The following is a 22,910-nucleotide window of genomic DNA, read 5'->3' as shown; positions in this document are numbered from 1 at the left end:
CTATTGGTGTCCCACAATGTTGTAAACAAAGCTCTGAGCTGCTATGGGAAGCAGGAGGGTCAAATATCATTGGTTGCTGGTCCTTTAAAACTTTTTTACTTGGTTTTATTTTGTTAACGTTTTATTTTATATTGTCGTTTTTATCATTTCCCAGTCACTGTGTTTTTTGGGACTTAAAATATTTGTGTATTGTGTGAGTTTTATTAAAAATTGGGAATACTGTAATACAAACTTTTGACCACTCCCCCCGTACACTTGAAATCAAAATGCTGTTGTTCAAGATGTTAACAAAGAATAACCCACATACATCTGTCTGATGTGGCTCAGTAATGTGAATATTTTAACACTTGTCTTGTTTGGTGCTGACCCAAATTATCTTGATGTTCTTTTATATATACTACAACCACAGGCACCACATGGGCTTTGACCTTCCACATGTGTTCCAGTTGTTCTTTAAGTCCTTGATACTTGACACTTTCTCATGTTCTTTTTTCCTGATGTTGCAGACAGCTGGTATTGCCCATCTGTGACCACTGCTCTCTGCTGGTGTTTTCAACCACCACTATGTCTGGTTGGTTAGCCAGCAGCTGTTTGTCAGTCTGGAAGCTAAATCTGAATCTTAGCCCAATTGTTCTCAACTACCTTTGGTGGTGTGTCCCATTGAGATTTGGGAGTTTCCAGTTCGTACTGGGTACTGATACCCTTGTACACTATCCCAGCAACTTGATTGTGCCTCTCCATGTTGGCAGAGCCTGCATGTGTTTTACACCTTACCACTATGTGCCGGACTGTTTCAGGGGCATCTTTAGACAGCCGGCCTCTACTACGTTGCCCTTGTCTGGTATGAGACAATAAGTGAGCAGCTTATCATTTGAAGCCATCTTCTTGACCTACTCCTGGCAGTAGCTTGACATCATGGTGATAGGTTTTTGTGCTCCGACCCGCTCTAAACATAAGCAATGCTCGTGCATACTATGTCACCATGTAGGCTATCATTACAGGAGACTGACCACACACTGATGCAGTATAGTCCGCCTGGGACACGGTGGTGGTGTCGTTGCTGCTTCTTTTAGAAAGCTAGACGACAAGCTACCGCTAACCTTATGCGGGACGATAGCTTTTGCCTTTGTGGTTGATCAAAACAACTAGTCTATTTTGGTAATTTTACCTTTTCCCTCATCCTGCTCTTTTCTTTCCGTTTTCCTTTTGCACACCACTTTTTGTTTGGACTTGCTAAACTTGATGATGCTTCTTGGTTCAACTTTCATCTACTTCTGTCATGTCATTGTGACTCATTATGACCGACAGGTAGGCTATCAAGGTGATTGAATAAATGATTATTTTCTCCTCCCATAGTAACAACTCACTGTTATCCTATCGACCTGCCCCAAGCTATTCCAGTCACAAAAACAGGGGTCTGTAGAAATTATGCACAGCTGCTTTTTTTCCTCCCTTTTTCGCTGACAAGGTCCGAGCATTGGTTGCATCATCGATATTTACGCCACTGACTCCTGGTGTTTCATCCTGGATAGTGGCTCAGATGTTATCTAGTTCTCAGCCTCTCACCTTCCACTTAGTGTGTAGCCTCAGGGTGCTAAACTTGGGATGAAACCCTCCATGCATGGTAAGGAGCTTTCTTGTCTTGATATCTGTGGCTTTAATCTCCTCTTTGGGCCACTTTATGATCCCAACTGGGGATTTGATGACCGGCACTGTATAGATGTTGAAGGCTTGTACTTTGTTCTTACCATTCAACTGACTTTACAGGACTTGCTTGACTTGCTTTAGGTACGTATGGTGTGTTTCCACTTGCGGTATTGGCACTACTTGGCTCAGCTCTACTCTCCTTTTTCCCTACTCCACTGGGAGAAAAGTACCTCCTCCGTGGTACCTGGTGCCGCCTTTTTAGCACTGCCTTTGTTGAGGTTCCAAAAAAGCAGCCCTGGTCTGAAAATGTGACGTAGGCACTGATTGGTTCTGAGAATTATCACAGCGTAGAGTCATCAACTCACGCACAGAGAGGAAGCATTTGGCCACCATTGATTTTTCTTGGTGATCTTGTGAGGATGGTTGCAAAAACTGAAATCCGTGGAGTCTGGCAGTTTCACGTGTCAGGTTGGTGCTCATTGGAAACGCTCCAGAAAAACAGTAACGGGTCCCGAAAGAGAGGAGTGTAGAGTCGTGTAGAGCCGATATTGCCAATGGAAACGTGCCATTAGTTGTGGTTTACTTTCTTGTGGAGCCTGTGGGATCCCAAGGTACTGGTAGCTGTCCTGAATAGCTACAATGTTGCATACAATACATTGTAGCATACAATGTTACATAAAGGTCTTGCCTCTTTTGGATACCATTGGGCTACACTTTTCTAACACAGTTACATTTCAATATTTTTTTTTCTGTGTAACTTGGTGGTGTGGATCAGTGAGTCGAGACCTTGCTCATTCTTAGTGTACAGATTGATGTCATCCATGTAGAGCAGGGAACTGATTGTTGATCTTTTTTGGAATTGATATGCATTACCAGTCTTGTTGATGATCTGAATGAGGGGGTCGAAGCCTATGCAGGACAGCAGAGATGACAATGCGCCTCCATGGTATATCCCGCAGTAGATGTTGATCTTGGCAATGGTCTTTGAGTTTGCCTCTAAGAGGGTCTTCCACCTTTTTTTCTTATTAATCATGTATGTAAATATTTATTTAATTTACTTGTTTTTTTTTTTTTTTTTTTTAGATCTGTCAATCCCTGTAAATACTGAAAGTGGAATTCTATATGTTTTTTTTTTCCCTATCTGACGTATATCTACGTTATGTATCATCTCAACATGGTCAGCTTCTTACCCTTTGACCAAACTCCCCAGGTTCACCAGGTAGACCTTGCACCCCAGGAGGACCCTGAAAAATGAGGCACTTTCGTCAACAAAAAACAAACAGCATGACTCGTACTTTAATAGCCTCCTGCCGAGTGCACAGGTGCCTCAAACAGGAGAAGTAATGAATCAGGGTGCCTTACAGGTGGCCCTTGGGGACCTTCAGGTCCTGGAGGTCCAGGGGGTCCAGAAACTCCCTGAAACAAATCAAACACTTTACTAAGCTGCAGAGCTATGACAGATAATATATTTTGTTTATTGCAATGCATCAATTCAGAATTTTAGACGTTTTAACACAAGTGTTTTGTTTTGACATGAACACTTTTTAAATATGCTGATTAAAGGTGCTCCCCCCGATTGAGACTCAAATTTATAGATGCAAACTAGAATTCTAAAAACAAACACAACAATTACCTAGCAAAAACGTCATCAGAGTCACAGCGTGGGATCTGTGTTTTGCTTTGATTTTAGTTTTCTAGTTTATAATCAGTATTGCTCATGGCACAGAAGGTTTACTTTTGTTTCAGGTTCTGTTTTGTTTTAGGTCTTGATCCAATGGCCCTCATTTATTAACCGTACGTTCAGAAAAAGTCCACGTTATTACTGATACCTTCAATTTTTTGGTTTTCCATCAATAAACACACTAATAAACTGTGCTACTGGGCAGGCGCACGGGCTCGCCAGCCTGATGACTCGTCTAAATGTAAAGAATTGTCTTGATCAAATGGCAGTGATTTACGCTTTTAGGCTGTGAATGAGTAACATTTCATTCAAACCATCATTTGTCGTGATTGAGAATTTAATTCATATCTCAGCCCAATACGGAAAGGCTGTTCAGTTTAAATGAGCTCCTTGAATTCCAGTTTTCACACTACCAAAAATCACGCGTTTGTTTTTCTTCACCTCAGCTGTGAGGATGATTTTCTTCTCAGAAACGTTTATTTCCTTGCAGATGTTTGTTTGACTTCAGTGGGCGTAACCTCTGAACCAGGAATATTTGAGGGCGTAACATGTTAATGACGATGAAATTCAACACCAGAGCATTGGTATGCTGGGATTGGTCAAATACGTACAACACAATGTGCACTCAGATTTGCACCCGTTTTCACGCACGGTTGAAGTCTATGTAAAGCAAAAATGCATTAATGTTATGAGTTTGTCACACCACAGAAGCACGTGTCATTGACCACTGAGCCAAATATGAAAGATGAAAAACATTGCTAAGTATATTAAATTAGGTCTCAAAATCATGGCAAAACAAGCACTTCTCTCTGCTCTGAGACGCTGGAGGCGTGTCAGTTAGAGGTGCTGGAACCACATCCACACGTGGGAAGGGCATTGCCTCCTTACTGTGTTTGTGGAAGAGAACAAGGTGAAAGTGGCTCCAGCATCGATAGTGCTATCAAAATCAGGCCAAACAATATCAGTGAAAAGGTCTACTTTGCCCAAGACTGAATATGTGAAAAACTAAATTGCGGTGTATAAACGTGCTAATTTTATAGAAAATGTGCCACCAACGTACGCGTTTTGTTACCCTGAGTCGGAATATGTGGTTTGTTTTCAGCTAGGGGCCGAACTGCGCCCGCTGAAGGGCGCAGAAGTTTGGTGTGCTTCAGCAGCAGGGTCGGGATTATGCTAATGATGGCTCCCTACGTAATGCAGCCCTAATTTCTGACCCACCCATTAAATCCTGAAAACAGAAACTGGAAATAGTTTTTGAAGCCTAGCTCCACAATGAAATGATAAATGGGTTAATGGCTTTGTATATGTTTTAAGGAATACATTTATGACCTATTTAATGTGTTTAGAAGAAAATGTCAGAATTTGCTTTACACTGTCTTTAATAAATGAGGGCCCTAGTGTATGGTCCCCCGCTGTCTTGTCAGTGTGTAAGTGCATGTGTGGATTTAATCTCTCACTCTGTTGTCACTCATGTGAAACCCATCTTCCTGATTACCTTCACTCACTATTTAATGTGTACTTTAGTGAAACATGAGCTTGCTTACCTTCTCACCTTGTAAGCCATTCTTTTGTACCTGAAATGAAAACAATAACATTTTATTGTCGATGTTCAAAAACAATTTTTGGTCACTTTGGACAACTGCGTTGCTGTGTTTCTTATCATTATTTCAGCCAGCAATGATAGAGAATGCAGTTCTGCTCTCCTGTTGGCCTACTCTTGGTACTCACCACATCCCCTGGTAATCCAGGAAGGCCTCTCTCTCCCTGTCACAAAGTTCACACAACAGAGTTAAGGCTGTCATCAAAATCAAGGTGAAAATCCTCCTGTGGCGGTGAAGTAACACAAATCTACAGTCGTAATTTATGAGAGGAGTCATGGTTAACTGTGAATTGTAGGTTAGAAGAAAGGGAAATGTGGTCAGAGCACTGTGGCAGCTCCAGGTAAAAAAGCATTTGTACATGCGTGTATGGATGCTTTAGGGTAAGGGTGTGGAGGACTCATTTAGCTTGGAAATTATAGACAGACAAACGATGCACATTATTTTCTCAGACTAATGTGAGTGAGCTGCTTCGACAGTGCAGATGAAACTGAGGAATGTCTGGGAATGGCAGACAGAAGCTTTAGAAGTCTCTGGTGTCACTATCACAATGCTTGAGGCAATATTCTCCATAAACTGTTTCTAAATAAGTGCACAGTGTGTTTGACAGACTGAACAGCTCAGAGGTTTACCTTGTCACCTTTAAATCCACTTGGTCCCGGTGATCCAATGAGTCCTCTCAGACCCTGATCAGAAGTTATAGACATTTCTAAGTGATGTACAACACGCATTGCAAATGAACATCACAGGCTTTTTTTGGGAAGTAAGTCATAACCTACATCTTTACCAGGAACACCAGGTTTTCCAGGAAATCCAGCCAGACCTGCTTCACCCTGAAGAAAAAAATGAAGACTCGTTAAAAGTTTACGATCTTTTCTGTTACTCGACTAATGAAAATCAGACATCTAAAAGCAGTTGCTACAAGATGCTTTACAACATTTCTTTTCTTTTTTTGTTGCTCAAAACTAAAATATTAGGGTCATTTCTCAGAGCAAATTAAAGACACATTTTCCATGGGTAGATAATGCTTCCAGCTGAAAATCCATGGATATGGTACTTTTTTTTTACTTTTAATGAAAAGAAAAGAGTAATGTATTACATTTTGCTCTGTTAAATTTACCTACAAATTATACTTAACATATTTGTTGATATATATATATATATATATATATATATATATATATATATATATATTATGACACATGAAATATATACTCTATTTTGTGGCCATGCATTAAAACATGTAACTTTACAAGATGCATAACTTTCCAAGTCCTGTATTTGAAGTCCAATGGCCTGCGTCTATTGGGTGATTTAATTTGCCCTCCTTAACATAATGGCCACGGTCACATGATGTTTTTTTTTTATTTTTTTATTCGTAATTCGTTATTAATTAAAGGGTTGTGCTTCATGTTTACATGGAAATAGTAATTCCCGAACTGAGGTTTTCATGGAAAACCAGTTTATTCGGCTTTAGTTAATTCCGCTTTAGTGGGGTCTTAGTATCACCTGCCCGATGAAGCCGTTCCATTTGCTGATCTTTGTGTGTGTGATAAGTCCATGTTTCCGTGTTAATGTCTGGATGTTTATGCCTCCGTCCATCCACTCTTTTCATTATATCCGTGTCTTTTAAGGCTCTTTGGTTTATTTCGTCACCCAGTGCGTCATTGTTAACTGTTTACAAAGAAGAGGAATTATTTTATTCGGAATTCAAAACGGAAAAAAACCAGCCACCTAATTCAGAATGAACTTAGCACTAGCAATTAAGTGTTTACAAGGTCGGGCTAAAGAGGAATGAACTTTTATTCCGCTTTAAAGAGGTGGTTAGAAGAACAACAGAATTACAGTTTTGGATTAACCCACAACATCTACACCGTTACAAGCTCTAGATCTATTAACATGCCTGACAATGAGCATTGTACCATTAATACTTTGCCTTGTCTTCAACCACAAGTGGCCCCCGCCATACGCTGAGATAAGCACTTTCCAGTACTTTGCACCAACAGGAAATAGCTGAATGACTGAGTGACCTGGCTGAATGTCTGAATGAGATGTTTGGTTTTTCTCAGAACCTGCTACACATCTTTTCACCGCCTGGTAGAGTAATCTATGTGCAGGAGTGTCATCCTACCTCCCAGTGAGGTCTTTGAACTTGAACTTTTAGCAGTATTTTGTTTTTTTGTCACAGCTGTTCCTTTTCGTGTAGTGTTAGATCTTTATACAAAACCACTTTTCTAACATCCCTGCAACAGAGGAATTTAAATGCAGTGGGTTTTCAGATGGCATCAATAAAGCTTTGTCAGGTCTGAAAAAGATGCATTATGGTCCGTAACACCCCCACACATTTCCCATGCAGACAGGAAGTGTGGAGAGAGAATCAAGGAAGCAACAGATGTTTGCACTATTACGCCCCTCACTTCTCAACTCCTCTGAGAGAGAGAGAAAAAAGAAGCTTTCTCTCACAATCTGTTTTTGCCTAATATGACGCAAATTGTTATATATAAAAGTAATTGTTATATGTCTTACCCTGTTTCCTGGCGTTCCCTTTTCACCTTTTATACCAGCAGCCCCCTGAAATACAAGACACCTTATTATGGACATGTTATTTCAATTAATAGTACAGTATTATGGTCTTACACAAAACATTAGCTTGAAGCACACATCAATAAAGACGTGTGTGATGATTGTAACAGAGTCTATCAGCCTATGTTATTTGTGGCTCATTGGAAATGCCCTATAAAACATCATCACGGGCAGGGTTGGGATCAGTTACATTTTTTCAATTACAATTACATTTTCAATTATTTTTTAACCTCAGAAAGTCAAGTACAATTACGTTCTCAATTACGAAAGTTCAATTTCAATTCATCACAATTACTGAGCCTGAAATAAATAACCTAATAAAAGTTAACTTTCTTCTTGTGTTAGCTTTCTGTTAGCATCTCTTTTAATAACGAGTCCTAAATCAGCTGTAAAATACACTAAAAACAAATATCTATCATCTAATTTATTTCCTTTCTATTTGTTACCTTGTTAGGCTTCATAATCAATGAAAATTTAGGTTTTATTATTTTTGGTGTGAATGTTTGAGTCTTTTTCGTGTCAGTATACCCCTCGATTTAAATGTTTTTTTTAATGGTAAAATGTGGAAAAGCTTGATATGAAACATATTTTAGTAATAATTAACTACATATGTGTAGAAATGTACATAGAACTGTAACATGGTTCCCCAGTTTTGCATTAAATTATACAATCTTTAGATTTTTTAAATTACAATTACAATTATAATTACACCATAATTGTATAGAATGATCAATTACGTGATTACAATTAGAATTGAACCCAGCCCTGGTCGTGGGTGTCTGCTGGTGACTGTCCAGGGCCCCAATCCATCCGATAAAACAATCATCTTCAAAATTCTAATGCTTACTTAGTCATGAAGTTATGATGACCTGGCAAACACACAGCATGACGTTACTCATTGAACCAATACGCAAGCTGTGATATGTCTGATGTTTGGCTTGAAAGCATTTGATTAGTCCTATAATCATGTGGACTTTACTTTGAGCCATAAAACGCAGAAATGTCAGGCTCATTTTAAGGTGTTTGCTTTGCCTCATAAACCAATTCAGCAAAACCAACACGTTCTCACTCCCAACTCGTCACATATCAACGTTCTTGGCGTCACGTAAAAATGTACCCATAACTTATGGTTAGGGTTAGGTAGGGGAATGTGTTTTGGGCCCACTCCTGTTATTCCTGTTCCTCTCTTCCTTGTGTCACAAAAGGTTTTGTGAATTTGTATCAGTATAATGTGGTGTCAGTGCAGTGTTGTAAATATGGGACAGGGAACAGAATGGGGTGGGGGGGGATGGATGCACCCTCCCCATTCTGTGTCTGTCTGGACCCTGTCGTAAATGCATGCATCGTGTGGTATGGTATGAGGGTTCACAGAACTGCTCGCCGAGGAACAGGAGTGGGAGCACCACAACTGGGTCTGCATGGACCTCATCCCAGCTTCCAGTCTCCGTCCCATTACGTGTTATAAGGAATGGGGTGGAGGTGGAAGTGTTTTGGTGCATTCCTGCCTGTTTCTTCTGGGTTCATTTTATTTTAGGTGTTGAGTTTACTTTAAGTTTTGGTGTAATTTTAAGGTCCCTAAATTTGGCCATTAAGAGGAGTTGTTAGCGTTTAGGTTTAGGGTTCACGTTGAGTGGTTAGATTAAGGGTTAGGGTCTAGGCCACTGAGTTAGGTTTAGGGTTAGAAGTCTAATTTTGAAAAGTTGCTTACGGACCCTCAGCGTGGAAAATGAAGACCAAGGGGGTACCCCGTGCATCAAATACTGACGCTAAAGGGTCGTTCCGGAACGTTGATATGTGACAAGTTGGGAGTGAGACTGGGTTGGCAAGACATGCATTAAACATGCTGGAAATAAAGTAGCATGAAATGAGTCAGAACTCTAAATTTAATTGGACACGCTACCAATGTCATCCTTTGTTCCTAACATGTCGACTTATATTAATGTTTATTGTCGTAGATATGGGCTAAATGTCTATTGCTTCCATGGAATTTGATAGTAATACATTTCAACTAAGCTGTAGTTTGTTGTATATAAAATAATTTGCTAAGTACTAAATTAAAAAGGTAAATGATATAATATACAGTATATATGCATTAGTCTCGTCAGAATAAATCAATAATTGCATAAAAACATTCAAAGACAGCTTTCAAACATAATACTCACTGTGACACCTTTAGGCCCAGGCTCACCAGCAAATCCTGCATCTCCTTGGTTCCCCTGCATCAAAGGAATAAACATTAGTGTTAATCTACCAATAAAAGCAAGAAAAGTCTGTGTGCATGTGTGTGCGGAGCAAATATCTCCCCAACGCAGTACACACACACACACACACACACCAAATGACAACAAAAATATTAAAATGACTCAAAATACACAAAACTAAATATTTATAGAAAAAATACACAATACACAAAAAAATACACAAAAAAATACACTACAATGGCAACAAAAAACATTAATTATACAAATAATGCACAAAAAGACAACTGAAAGATTCAAAACGACACATAATGATGTAAAACTAAACAATATTTATAACAAAAAGTATTCAAAATGAACACGGAAATGCACAAAAATATACAAAAAGGCTCCAAAAACACACAAAACATACATTACAGAAAAATACACCAAACAACAAGAAAAATATGAAAATGACTCAAAATACACAAAACTAAATATTTATACAAAAAATTAACAAAATCACAACAGAAATGCTCAAAACTACACCAAAAAAGATACAAAAATACACAAAATGACTACACTACAGAAAAATACACAAAACAAAAAAATATATAAAAATGAGCAAAAAACACATTTAATGGTAAATGGACTTGATTTTATATAGCGCTTTATCACCACACTGAAGTAGTCTCAAAGCGCTTTACATATCAGCTCATTCACCCAATCACTCTCACATTCACACACCAGTGGGACAGGACTGCCATGCAAGGCGCTAGTCGACCACTGGGAGCAACTTAGGGTTCAGTGTCTTGCCCAAGGACACTTCGACACATAGTCAGGTACTGGGATCGAACCCCCAACCTCTCGATCAGAAGACGACCCGCTACCACCTGAGCCATGGTCATGCACATGTCCCATAGAATTAATCCAGGAAAATCACACACTATTTTACTTTGCACCCACACATATACGCCTTTATAACACTATCGAGTACAGAATATGTACACCTCTTTGTACATCCAACCTTTAAACACATACTCATTTGGCCATAATTGACAACTCTACTTAAGCTCCTCCCATTATATGAATGCATACTTCCAATGGTCGCTGTACTAATGATTACTTAAAGAGGAATATCTGTTTAATGTATCTAATGCTGACTCAGTGGTTTCTTTGGGTCAACCAGAGATTGCTGACAGTGACTAGACCTCTCACATGGGTGGAGAACCTTGAACTTCAACCTCTGAACTTACTTTCATTAGCTTCTTAGCAGTAAAATGATATACTTCTAGTTAATGCAATGCACTCCAGCAGGTTAGGATTTGCAAAGCACAGCAGTAACTACATCAATGAGAAACTCTAGAACATGCTTGCTAAGCTTCGGCATTGACGGGCCCTATATATTTGGAATAGCTAGATACGTCAATTTATCTAAAAAGATACATAGATGTCAGTGAGGTACCATTCAAGAACAGAATGAGCAGAGAGTGCGACAACAAAAATAAATATTAACAAAAATAATCAGTAACACCACTGTTCTATTTTTATGTTGCTTTTGAAATGAAGTGAAATCATTAACAGGACATGCTGATCATACCGCAACTACTACTCTATAAGTACATGCTTTTGGGGAATTTTAAGGATAAGGAAATAATTGTCACTCCTGTAATTCATTAGCAATAACTTCTTCAAAAATAACTTTAGGATCATAAAGAAGAAAGGAAAACACCTTCAGCACCAGGCTGATCCAACCACGGTGCTCCACAGAACGCCACAGGAAATCATTCCTGCCTGTGGTGATCAAACTGTATAATTCATCACTATAACCTCACAGCTTGATTGTTGTAAATAACTGTATCATATTTGTACATTTTGTATTATTTTTCTATATATCTATCATATTTGTAAATTATTATTATTATTATTAGGTGGCTGTGGACAGGGGGAATGAGTGAGTGGTAGTACCTAAAGCAAGTATTTGGGATTAAATTGTCTAAAGTTAAGCCCAGTATGAGTTCTATTCCACATCCCGCAGATGCAGCCAGGCCAGCAGAAAGAGCGGGGGCCAGGGAGCCCCAGGCCACACCCCCACGGCCGAGCAACCCCCAGACGCCCCCAAGATCCCAGGCCGAGAGGCAGCCACCGCCCCCCACACACACATCCTGCCACCGACCCCAACCCCGAACTCCAAGGCACCCCGCCAGCATCCCGCCCCCCCCACCCACCTACACCCAAGCACCCAACACCCCGAAGAAGGGCCCAGAGAGCCCCCTGCCAGAGACCCCAGCAGAGGAGCCAAGGCCCACGCCCAGCAGACGACCGTCTTTCGTCTTTGTTAAACATTATATTCTTTTATTGATGATTTTTCTTAAACTAAGCATTTTCCTCCTGGGAATAATAAAGGGATTCTGATTAAAAAAAATAAATCTAAAAAAATCTAAAATATCTGAACCAACCCAGCAAATGTCTCAAAAATTAATAAGTTATTCATAGAACAAAAATCTGAAGCTTCCTGTTAAGCGTTTTTAAGTTTTCTTTGAAAAGCACTAACTGATTTATTATTATTATTATTATTATTATTATTATTATTATTATTATTATTATTATTATTATTATTATTATTATTATTATTATTATTATTAATAAAGCTCCAATTACATAATTTTTCTCGAGTTTAAAATAATTTTTCAAGGCAGGGAAAATGGTGTTTTGATTGTAAACAGTATGTGAGGTATGGTGTCCTATTTTGTTGAATTTGAATTGTGCTAAATGTCTTTGAAGACATTTAGATGTTTCATAATTTCATTAAAAAAAAAAGAAAAGTGTTCTTCATTTTCAAAACGACTTTAAGTGTTTATTTTGCACAGTTATGTTATTGGCATATATTAATTTCATGCACTGGAACATGAATGATTAGTTTTGGCACTCTAATTTTTAGCCCTTCAATGAATAACATTTGGGCCCCCCTGATTTAGGGGGACTGATATACAGTAGTTAAAGTATATGATGAGTGATGTAAAACTAAGGGGTAGCAAAGGTTGCTCTCTACTGTAGATTTCAATATTAATTATCTTTGTCTTTCCCTTTATTGAAAGTCAATCAGAATCAGAATATGATCTCAGGGGGAATACATTTTGTCACCGTGGCTCCAAGTAGAAATGATTAGAAGATGAAAATAAACAAACACTAACAAAATACCGTACATACATGATTAAATAGTAAAGGTAAACAGAGAGACCATATATTACATAAGGATTAAATACAAGTGCAAATACACACGTAAATATTATATAAGTATACAAATATAATACAGATTTGCAAGTATAGTCCACCAACTCCTAAATACAATGTACGATCATAAGATCACAACAGCGTAGGGATTCGCACTAGCAACCACAGACACATAGAACTTCATAAGGCATGGTAAGGCAGATGTTGAAGGCAAGATGTCTGAGGCGGGGGAAGTATTTTTTTTTTTTTTATGAATTTGTGAAAACTGTAATGTAAACTTTTGACCACTGGGGGAGCAGTAGTCCCCCTGCCCTCTCCAAACTCTACATATGATGACAAGCAATGCACTTGCTTAAAAGGGCAGATATGCATCTACGTAGCATTATGAATGAATTGAGGGCACTGAAACAGCTCACCCACCTTTAGTCCAGTTTGACCAGGCAGCCCTGGTGTGCCAGCCAATCCTGACTCCCCCTAGTGAGGACAAAAAAACATACATGTAATCCGTATATACAATTATATATATATATATATACAGTAGGTGAAATGAGCACTGATATATCCAACTCAAGTAGAAGTTCTGTATTTTGAAACTGTACTCAAGTACAAGTACAAGTAAGTCAGACATGAAATCAGTCAATCAATCAAGAACAGGGCTTTAAATTAACGTTTTTGACCATCAGCCAGCATGGCTAGTAGATTCTTAAAGTTATCAGCCAACCAGATTTGTTTGAGTGCCACAAAATAGATTCAAGCATTCATGTTTCTTTAAATAGTTTTATTTTATTTTAGTTGATTTCATAATTACATTAAAATGCTATAAATATAAACATTTAATTTAGAAACAATGGTGTAATAATGTCTAAAAGGTGTAATATGGAACATTGGCTATGTCGGCGAAGTGAACCTTTTATAAAGTACATTCTCATAAGTTAATAAACAAAAGTAACTCAGATGAAAATTAGATCCCTGGAACAATGTTTAAAGTCAGAAAGAATAGAAATAATCAGTGCTAAAAATTACATGTCCTGTAGATATTTTTTTTTTTACTACCATGCATGCTCTTCAAATATAAAAATTGTGCATATTTTAAAGGTGAACAAATGGTCGAATACCAGCCACTCACGACCCTACATCCATTTAGTAATAAAACTCCTCAATTTCTTCTTCTTTTCAGATCCTCTTTAATCTTTATTTTGTTGTCTGGTCATTTAATTTTTTGTAGTTTCACCATGTCCGTTGATCATTTTTAGGAATAATAATTTACTCAGTAATGGTTGGCGTAGAAATGTAACAAATGTACTTTACTTCTTTTAAAATGTACTGAAGTACAACTAAAATTACTGATTTAGACATATACCCATAAAAGCAACTCTATTACAGTAACGTGAGTACTTGTAATATATTATTCTCACCTCTGTACGTGACATATTTAATAATATATTTTATTATTATATGTGCTTACTTTGTCACCTTTGTCACCAGATAGACCATCGATACCTGGGATACCGCCGAGTCCCTGTTTGACACATGAAAAACACAATTAACACCCAAAGGAAGCAATATGAGACAACAACAACAACAGTCACCGCTACTCCAGGTGCACACCTTCTCTCCTTTTTGTCCAGGAGCACCTGTCAACCCTATGCTGCCTCTATCACCCTGGAAATAAAAAATACGCATTAAAGCTTGTGTTCATTCAACCACGAGCATGCATTTTCAGCTGGTACGGGCGATGACGGCGTGCTGAAGGGAAATCACCTGTTATAATTGCTTGTTTAGTGGTTATAAAAGAGATGGGGACAGAAATTCATGATTGGAAGAATGCGTGAACAATACTGGTTAAATCAACAAATGGAAAGTTAACATTGAACATAAACAGGCACATGAGCTCAGATCCAGAGTTTAGAGCCAGATGAGTCCAAACAGAATTTGTTTAGAACTTTTCAAAAGCCACATTGGTTTGATTCCACTTTCACCCAGTGACTCAAGGAACAGTGTATTCACATTGTGTCACTTTCTTTTAATACACTTTATAAATTCGATTCTGCGTTAAGAAATCCCTTAGAACAGTAGTTCCCAAACATTCCACTGTCCTGTACCCTTCAGACATTTTACCTGAAGCCATGTACACCCTACTCCTACACACTTAAAAACATAATTATAATAATGTCATATACAATGTAGCCCTACAGTGAATTTTACATATCCTGTTGAGGAATAATATAAAATAATAATAATAACTAGAATATTTGCATTTCCTGAAGAAAATACAAGTGAGGATGCGGGTGCTGGCCCGCGTTGCACTGTATTAGCTTATCATAGCATTATTTAGCATTAGCTTTAGCTTAGAAATAGCATTAACCTAGCATCAACATTAACATTAGCATTAAAAATGACCTAGTATTAGCTTTAACATAGCATTATCATTAGCCTAACAATAGCAATAATCTAGCATTAACACTAACATAGCAATAGAATTAGCTTAGCATTAGCTGAACATTAACATTGACCTAGCAGTAGCTTTAACCTAGCATTACCCTAGCAATAGCATTAACCGGGCATCAACATTAACATTAGCATTAAAATTGACCTAGCATTAGCTTTAACATAGCATTATCATTAGCCTAGCAATAACGATAACCTAGCATTAACATTAACATAACAATAGAATTAGCTTAGCATTAGCCTAACATTACCATTGACCTAGCATTAACGTTAATCTAGCATTACCCTAGCAATAGCATGAACCTAACATTAGCCTAGTAATAACAATAACCTAGTATTAGCATTAGCCTAGCATTAACATTCACTTAGCATTAGCCCAGTAATAGCATTAACATTAACTGCTCTTTTTATATTTTAGTTTTTAATTTTCATTCACGTACTTTGAAAACCTAGGCCTTAGAATCTAAAAGCTTGACCCAACGAAATGTAATGGCTGCCAAATTATATGCTAACTCTACCACAGAACTACTGTTGTTGTCATAAACTAGGAATGCCCTTTAATTATTTCAGGCTTATGTCATATGAAGAATGCCCTTTAATTATCTCAGCTTATATCATGTGAACACTTACATTTGTATCAACATTAAAATTAGGAGGAAGAACCTTGGCCTGCGTTATGACACTAAAAAGGTCATCAACTGTACCAACACTGCTCACACATGGGAGACGCTCTTCTCTAAGGAGCAAGTAGAAGCAAGTAGAGAGCAATGAATTCCCTCGGGTTGACTTTTTAACCATTATGGCATTTTTTTTCACCACAACTCGACGTTGGCTTACGTCATGTGTTTTCATCAGCTTTAGCAGCTTTAGAGCAGAAAATTGCGCACTTGTCAGGCGAGGACAGATGGGCATGCAGAGGAAAGGAAACAAAAGCAGCAAAGAGATGTTAAATTGGAGTGATTTTAAATGTACTTTAATCCAATCTTTATATCACTCTCTAAACACAGAGTATATGACGCATGCATAACATTTTGTCTACAGTGAAGTCATCTCATGACTGTGTGAGGCGGCACGAGAGCTGTAATTTAAGCAAAGTGGGTGATAACCCGTCCTATAATTCTGAATATAAACTAGTTATTCATGAGTTTTTCTTGATATTCCCAGCTAAAAATAAAAACAATGTGAAAAGTAATATTTGTGCATCACATATATATATATATTTCAAGGGGCGGTATAATGAAAAATCACTTTATGATGGTTTTGCTACAGTAATATACATTCCAAAGTTGAAAAAGTTCTGTTTCCTCTTTCCCTTGATATTCCACATTTTGTAAAATATCAGCTCCAAACGGGCGAGTTGGATTTTCTCCCATATATTACGTCATAAGGTGGAACCTCTTCCTCCTGACAATAGTGGCTCCTCCTACCCTATAAGATACATTATACTTTTTTGTCATTGTATCGCCTTTGATTTGATCTGACATGTTTGTGACCTAATGCGACGCAGCTGTTGGACAAAGCAGTGGACAATGGCCATGAATGGATTATTCCTGTAATAAGTAGTGGAGAGGAGGAGAAGAAAGCGATGTAGCAGCCCTGGTGAGTGTTTGAAGCAGCAGCAGCAGACTTACTCACTAACTTCGCTGCTGCTGCCACAACACAGTGTTTGTCTGACTCACAATCACAATAGACGCTTAAATAGCCATGTGTTTTACTGTAACATGCAGTTTTTTGGCTGAAAACAATAACAGGAGTGTGTGGATAGCAAACTGTTGTGTGGAGTCAGCATCTACAGACACGCCCACTCACGAATATGCAAAGTAAGTAGCCCCTAAAACAGCCTGTTTTTAGAATTGCTCAGAAAGTCACTTTTCAGAGGACTAAAACTTTGGAATGCGGGTGAGTTTGGCAAAAAAAAAAAAAACACTCAAATACTATGTTGTTGGGGTTCTTAGAACAAATGGAGATGGATGAAAAATAGCATAACACTGGACCTTTAAAGGCAAAAACTGGACAGCTTTTAGTTAAACCAGTGGTTCCCAAACAGACATTTAACCTGAAGCCATGTATCCTGCACACTTGAAAAAACATAATAATGTAATGCAGTGTTTTTTAACCTTGGGGTCATGACCCAATGCGGGGTCGCCTGGAATTCAAATGATTTGTCTAGTAATTTATAATAATAAAAAAATTACTGATTAAAGATGTATTTTCAATCTCAAATTACAACACCACACACAAAACAATCTCAAATAACTGTATTTTATACTTTCACTTTCTTAAATAAAAATCTGGTTCAACTAAAATGCATCTTGTCACTTTGTGCACTAATCCTGGCAACAACATATATTATCAAAAGTGAATTCCAGAAAGAAAAAAAAAGTCTCGGGAGACGCCAAAAATGCGTGATACTGAAATGGGGTCACGACCCAAAAAAAGGTTGGGAACCACTGATGTAATATCACATACAATGTAGCCCTACAGTTACGTTTGTCTCTGAATTGTACCAATTCGTTGAGGAGCAATAATGTGTAATAAAAAATTAAAGTATAATCTGTAAAAAATGTTAATCTGTAAAGCAATGTTGCTCTTGTCATATTTACGCTTTTTGATGAGATAGAGGCTCCTGACTGCTGGCCGATTTATATTCTAATTTACATTTTTTTATTTTTTATTCATGTACCCCCCTATGACTATTTGTGTTAAGCTACAGACCACTCACTTGAAAACAGTTACTAATGGTAAAACGGTAATAAAAGTTATATGAAAGGACTATCATAATACAATATAAGAATAAAAAAATAATTTCCATAATTTTTAAAAGAATTGTAAGTTTATATTGTACACAAAGTGCTATTATTTACAGAGAGAAACAGATAATAACGTTTTGCCGACATGCATTTGTTTGGTACAAAATGCAGACAAACGTATTCTGTTAAGATGACGCTCATGCAGAAGTGAAAAGCAATAGGTTTACTTACCTTTTCACCTCTGTCACCTTTGACAGAGATTACTTTGCCCTGCAAATAATCAATCTGTATGATTAATTATTATCGAGGCAGGAAAAAAAGCTAAAAGAATTGCAGGGTGTGCAAATGTCAAACAACTTATTTCTTTGTTTTTAAAAAGCTTTGAATTAATAAATACAAATGTGATATTTGTCATTTGTTTTGCTCATGTGGTAAGTGATGTGTATAATGTTTTCGTACAGTTTCTCCTTTTTCTCCCCTGATTCCAGGTGATCCAGCAGCACCTTTAGGACCAGTGACACCCTGAAAATGTATGATGATTCACACCATGAGAAAAGGACAAAACCAACTCAAACGTCAGGTATTTTTGTGACACTCAAAAGCAACAGCAGATGACCTTTTCACCCTTAGAACCTGGCACTCCGGGTGCACCAATGCCTCCCTGTGAGAAATGAAAAACATCCAGCCTTTTTTTAAAAAAATGTCTTAGAATAAATGTCCTCTTATTTATGAGAATTTAAAATAAAAAAAAAAAAAAAAAAACAGTTGTTTGTGACAGTTGTTAAAGTAGGCTTTCCTCACCTTCTCTCCAGCAGGGCAGGAGCAGTTTGTTTGGGGGCCCCTTTTCTGCTCGACACTGGTGGGTGTTGGGGTGGGGATGGCCACAGGGGGTGCTTCGGTCACCACTTTCTTAGGGCACTAAAATTGTAAAAAAAAAAAAAAAAAAAATTGTATTCGAAGGACATTATATTACATTACATTACATTACATGTTTAGTCTACTTAAGAAAAAAGCAAAACATTACAATACTAAATTATTAATCACCAATCACTTTCTTCCTGTTTTTTTGTTGTTGTTGTGTACACTTTGGTAAAATCGATTTTGGGCCCAGAAAAAGAAAGTCGATTTCTCATTTATTTGCGAGTCAAATATTACGACGATTGGCGGTACCAAATCATTGGCACATACCAATATATATATATATGTATAAATGGGGCCCATTACCCCGTTTTTTCCGGTCATTTCCAAATTTATGGCAACATAATCATGTGATATATCGGTTCAAAGGTCATTCAACATAGATTACAATTATGCCTCGCACAATTTGATTCGGAGCCCGGCTGCCCACCCCCTTTTCCGGTAATTTTTACATTTATTGGAACATAGTCATGTTATATATAATTCATTTTTTACGCTGCACAATTTCATTTGTTTTACTCGGTGGAATCAAGTCATTTGACTGAATTCTCGGGATTGTGGTACGTGCTATTCGTTGCAGAGAAGATCCGCAGGCCTGGCCGTAGTTCATCTGAACTTGTTCTCAATAAGCCTTTTCACACTGGAACTGCACATGTGTGACCTAGAGCAGTGTTTTTCAACCACTGTGCCGCGGCACACTAGTGTGCCGCGAGAGATCGTCAGGTGTGCCGTGGGAAATTATCCAATTTCACCTAATTGGTCTAAAAAAATTTTTTGAAAACATATTAATTATTATCTGCAAATAATATACCATTGTCGAGTGTCCGTGCTGCAGTAGTGACTAAAGGTGCGTGCAAACCGAACGCGACGGAAGCGATGCCGTTGCCTTAAATCGTCCCTGATCGGTAGTTTGCACATAGTGGTGCTTTTTTGTCAGTCCATCATTTCATCGCTCCAGCGACGCGATCACTACGGAGCTGTGTGTGTGTGTGTGTGTGTGTGTGTGTGTGTGTGTGTGTGTGTGTGTGTGTGTGTGTGTGTGTGTGTGTGTGTGTGTGTGTGTGTGTGTGTGTGTGTGTGTGGCCCCGGTAACAGGGTAGAGACAGAGAGAGAGAGTGTTGATGACATCTTTTTTTTCCTTCTTGCTCCGCTTCTACGGTTAAATGATCAACTTAACGGAGATATTAAAGGATGACTTCACTCAGAATGTGTTTGATCAGTAGTTACTGTGGTTTTAAAGAAATTTACCGCTTTAATTTTGAACCTGATACTTTGAGGAAGTAGAACAGCCTCCGCTGCAGCCGTCAGCACTGAAGCGGGAGCGGGAGGGAGGGGCTGCTGCCTCCGCTCTACAGACAGTGGAGGACGGGAGATATCGCTTCACGTCGCTTAAAAAGTTTAAATTTTTCAACTTTGATCATGCAAGTCGTGTCGCTGAGGGGGGGATAAATTGACGTTGCGTCATTTACATTGATTTTTAATGTAATCGCATCGCTTCAGTCACTTCAGTCGCGTTCCTCAGTGTAGAACAGTGAAATCTTTCCCAAATATTATTGCTTCTGTCATAATAAGCACGATATTTCTGTATTCCTGGTAATTAATAATTTTGGACAGAATTAGAGTTTGCAAAACACTTTGACGTTTTCTACTACCTTTAAGACCACATTGTTGTTTCATTTGTTATGTTCAAGCTGTATTTTTGAAGTGGACATGTTAAGTGCACTTTTTATTTGAAAGAAGAAATACAAATGATGATAAAGTCCTTTATTATTTGTGTTTATTTGATTCCTATTCAAGACACTTTGATGAGAATGGCTATATTGTTAATATAGGCTACAGAGTATCATTTTTTAACATGTTTGGCTGGTGGTGTGCCTCGTGATTTTTTCAATGAAAAAAATGTGCCTTGGCTCAAAAAAAGGTTGAAAAACACTGACCTAGAGGGTCATAGGTCGAAAGGGATAAAAACATCAAAACGCTCGGTCGGTCTGTTGATATTTCCAACATAACAGTGTTTGTAGTTTTAGTGTTTTCATCGTGTTTGTATTATTCATATGACATATTCGGAGTCAAGGGGGGGACCAGGGTTTTCCGCTGATGCTACTTTCGGCCAATCGGAGCACTTATAAAAAACGATGGGAGCAGCTCAACAGCAGTAGTGAAGCAAGGCCAGTCCCCTCGCTTCCACACAGGTGACCCCTGGTGAATAAAAACACCGACGACCTGGGTTTCCAGCGGGCAGAATTTGGACTCTACATTGATGCACATGATGCATATGCACATGATGATGCACATATCCGAGCATTTTTATAAAACTGATGAGAGAAACGATATCAAAGCGACAGACCTCTGAACAGGTCTCTGAACAATAGGCCCCGACTTCCAGAGTCTCAAACGGCCGCAATTCGGATTCTGCCCGGGAAGATCTGAGCACTTTTGTAAAACCAATGGGAGAAGCAGTATCAAAGCGATAGACCTCCCTTGCTTCCCCACTCCTCCCAGATTTTTAACTTATTATTGTTATGTATTTTCTGTATTTACCTTCATTGTTGTCAATTTCTTTTTTGACTTGTGTAGTTGTTTTAACAACTGTAAAGTGTTTTTGAAAAACACTTATAAACAAATTGTATTAATATTATTATCATTACTGATGGAACAAGCAAGATTTCTGAGTGTGAAAAGGACAGGAGGAGTTTTCACTTTGAAAATGTGCAAGTTACACCATTCACTAACCAGGTCCATGATTATTTTTATTAAAGGCTAGTTTTCATTTTAGAAAACTAGCATGATTTTGAAAGTAGCATCCTCCGCGGGCTCTGCTTTTATGCGCCCCCTCCCCTCTGAGCTCCTTCTAAAGCCACACCCCTCACTCACCACTGATGCTTTTTCTGCCACCATCTTTCTTTTCTTGCCCTTGTTAGCAGGGCAAGCCGTCACCAGTAAACGTGGAACGGGGAATTTCTCCGCCATTCGACGGTCAACTTGCAGTGTCAACGCTAATTCCGTTTTAACTCTGTCACTGGTGACACACTTCGAGTGTGGGCAAGGGCACTCAAGGGGTCAACAACGAGCAGGGAGACTTGATTGGATAGTAAAAAATAATTTCGTTCCTTTTTCAGAGCACATAAGATCATAATTTCTGTCAGGACATAAAGAAAAATTCACCCAAAAACTTAAAAAGTGTATCTGGGGGAAATTACCTACCCTACCTTTAAGCTATTATTTTAATTCAATTTACAAATTTGAAGGAAGTGCACAAGATGGACACTAAACATGCCGATAAGTGAAACAGCACTGATCAGCTGTTTAGTCACTGTTTGAAAAGTCAGGAAAAAACAGAATTTTCAGCTTGTGTGCAGCATTAGCTTTAGCAGCTAACTCTGCCTTTCTGCCTAATAACTCAAGGAATCAACACTACAATAGGGAAACTAATCTACATCTCTGTCAGACTCGCTGCCTACACCGTCAGACATGGAGAGTTTATCCCTCTTGACCTTTGACCTCATGCACGAGTACAAATATGAGATTGAGATTTCCTAAAGTGTGAAAAGGCTTATACAGTAGACAGCAAAATGAGGCAAGAGTCAAATTACAAATATTAGTTTTAGGCCTGGATGGTTGGTGTTGCTATTGCCTGATGTGTAAATATATCTACACAGGAAAACAGAAACACTAGATCTGAAGTGAATTTATCTTTTAAACAAAAGTGAACTGATTTTCTACCCATTAGTAACCCAGCAGACAAACACTCACGGGTCCGTCCGGTAAGTCACAGCATGTCTCCAGTTCTGCCTGCTTGGAATCGCAGTAAATAGTCATTCTTTGAAGATCAAACTGTGCAAAAAAAGAAGAGACCGATAGTGAACAAACCAAT

At 38.3% G+C, this 22,910-nt stretch overlaps 1 protein-coding gene across 2 annotated transcripts in view; it reads right to left on the bottom strand.

Moving 5' to 3' along the window:
- Window positions 1–22,910, bottom strand: part of col22a1 (collagen, type XXII, alpha 1) — an 88,437-nt gene that overhangs the window by 40,812 nt on the left and 24,715 nt on the right. The window contains exons 8-23 of one of the 2 annotated variants that reach the window (XM_028461229.1): window positions 22,790–22,870; window positions 18,920–19,036; window positions 18,735–18,779; window positions 18,578–18,640; window positions 18,350–18,388; window positions 14,529–14,582; window positions 14,386–14,439; window positions 13,341–13,394; window positions 9,672–9,725; window positions 7,453–7,497; window positions 5,706–5,759; window positions 5,559–5,612; window positions 5,057–5,092; window positions 4,873–4,902; window positions 3,010–3,063; window positions 2,838–2,891 (exon numbers count right to left, since the gene is read on the bottom strand). In XM_028461229.1, coding sequence (XP_028317030.1) covers window positions 2,838–2,891; window positions 3,010–3,063; window positions 4,873–4,902; window positions 5,057–5,092; window positions 5,559–5,612; window positions 5,706–5,759; window positions 7,453–7,497; window positions 9,672–9,725; window positions 13,341–13,394; window positions 14,386–14,439; window positions 14,529–14,582; window positions 18,350–18,388; window positions 18,578–18,640; window positions 18,735–18,779; window positions 18,920–19,036; window positions 22,790–22,870 — 888 coding nt within the window. The remainder of the gene's footprint in view (window positions 1–2,837; window positions 2,892–3,009; window positions 3,064–4,872; window positions 4,903–5,056; window positions 5,093–5,558; window positions 5,613–5,705; window positions 5,760–7,452; window positions 7,498–9,671; window positions 9,726–13,340; window positions 13,395–14,385; window positions 14,440–14,528; window positions 14,583–18,349; window positions 18,389–18,577; window positions 18,641–18,734; window positions 18,780–18,919; window positions 19,037–22,789; window positions 22,871–22,910) is intronic. The other variant, XM_028461231.1, reaches the window with a different exon arrangement.

This window comes from Gouania willdenowi, chromosome 11 (assembly GCF_900634775.1).
Source record: "Gouania willdenowi chromosome 11, fGouWil2.1, whole genome shotgun sequence".
Classification (NCBI taxonomy): Eukaryota; Metazoa; Chordata; class Actinopteri; order Blenniiformes; family Gobiesocidae; genus Gouania; species Gouania willdenowi.
This window is presented reverse-complemented; position numbering and strand designations above follow the sequence as displayed.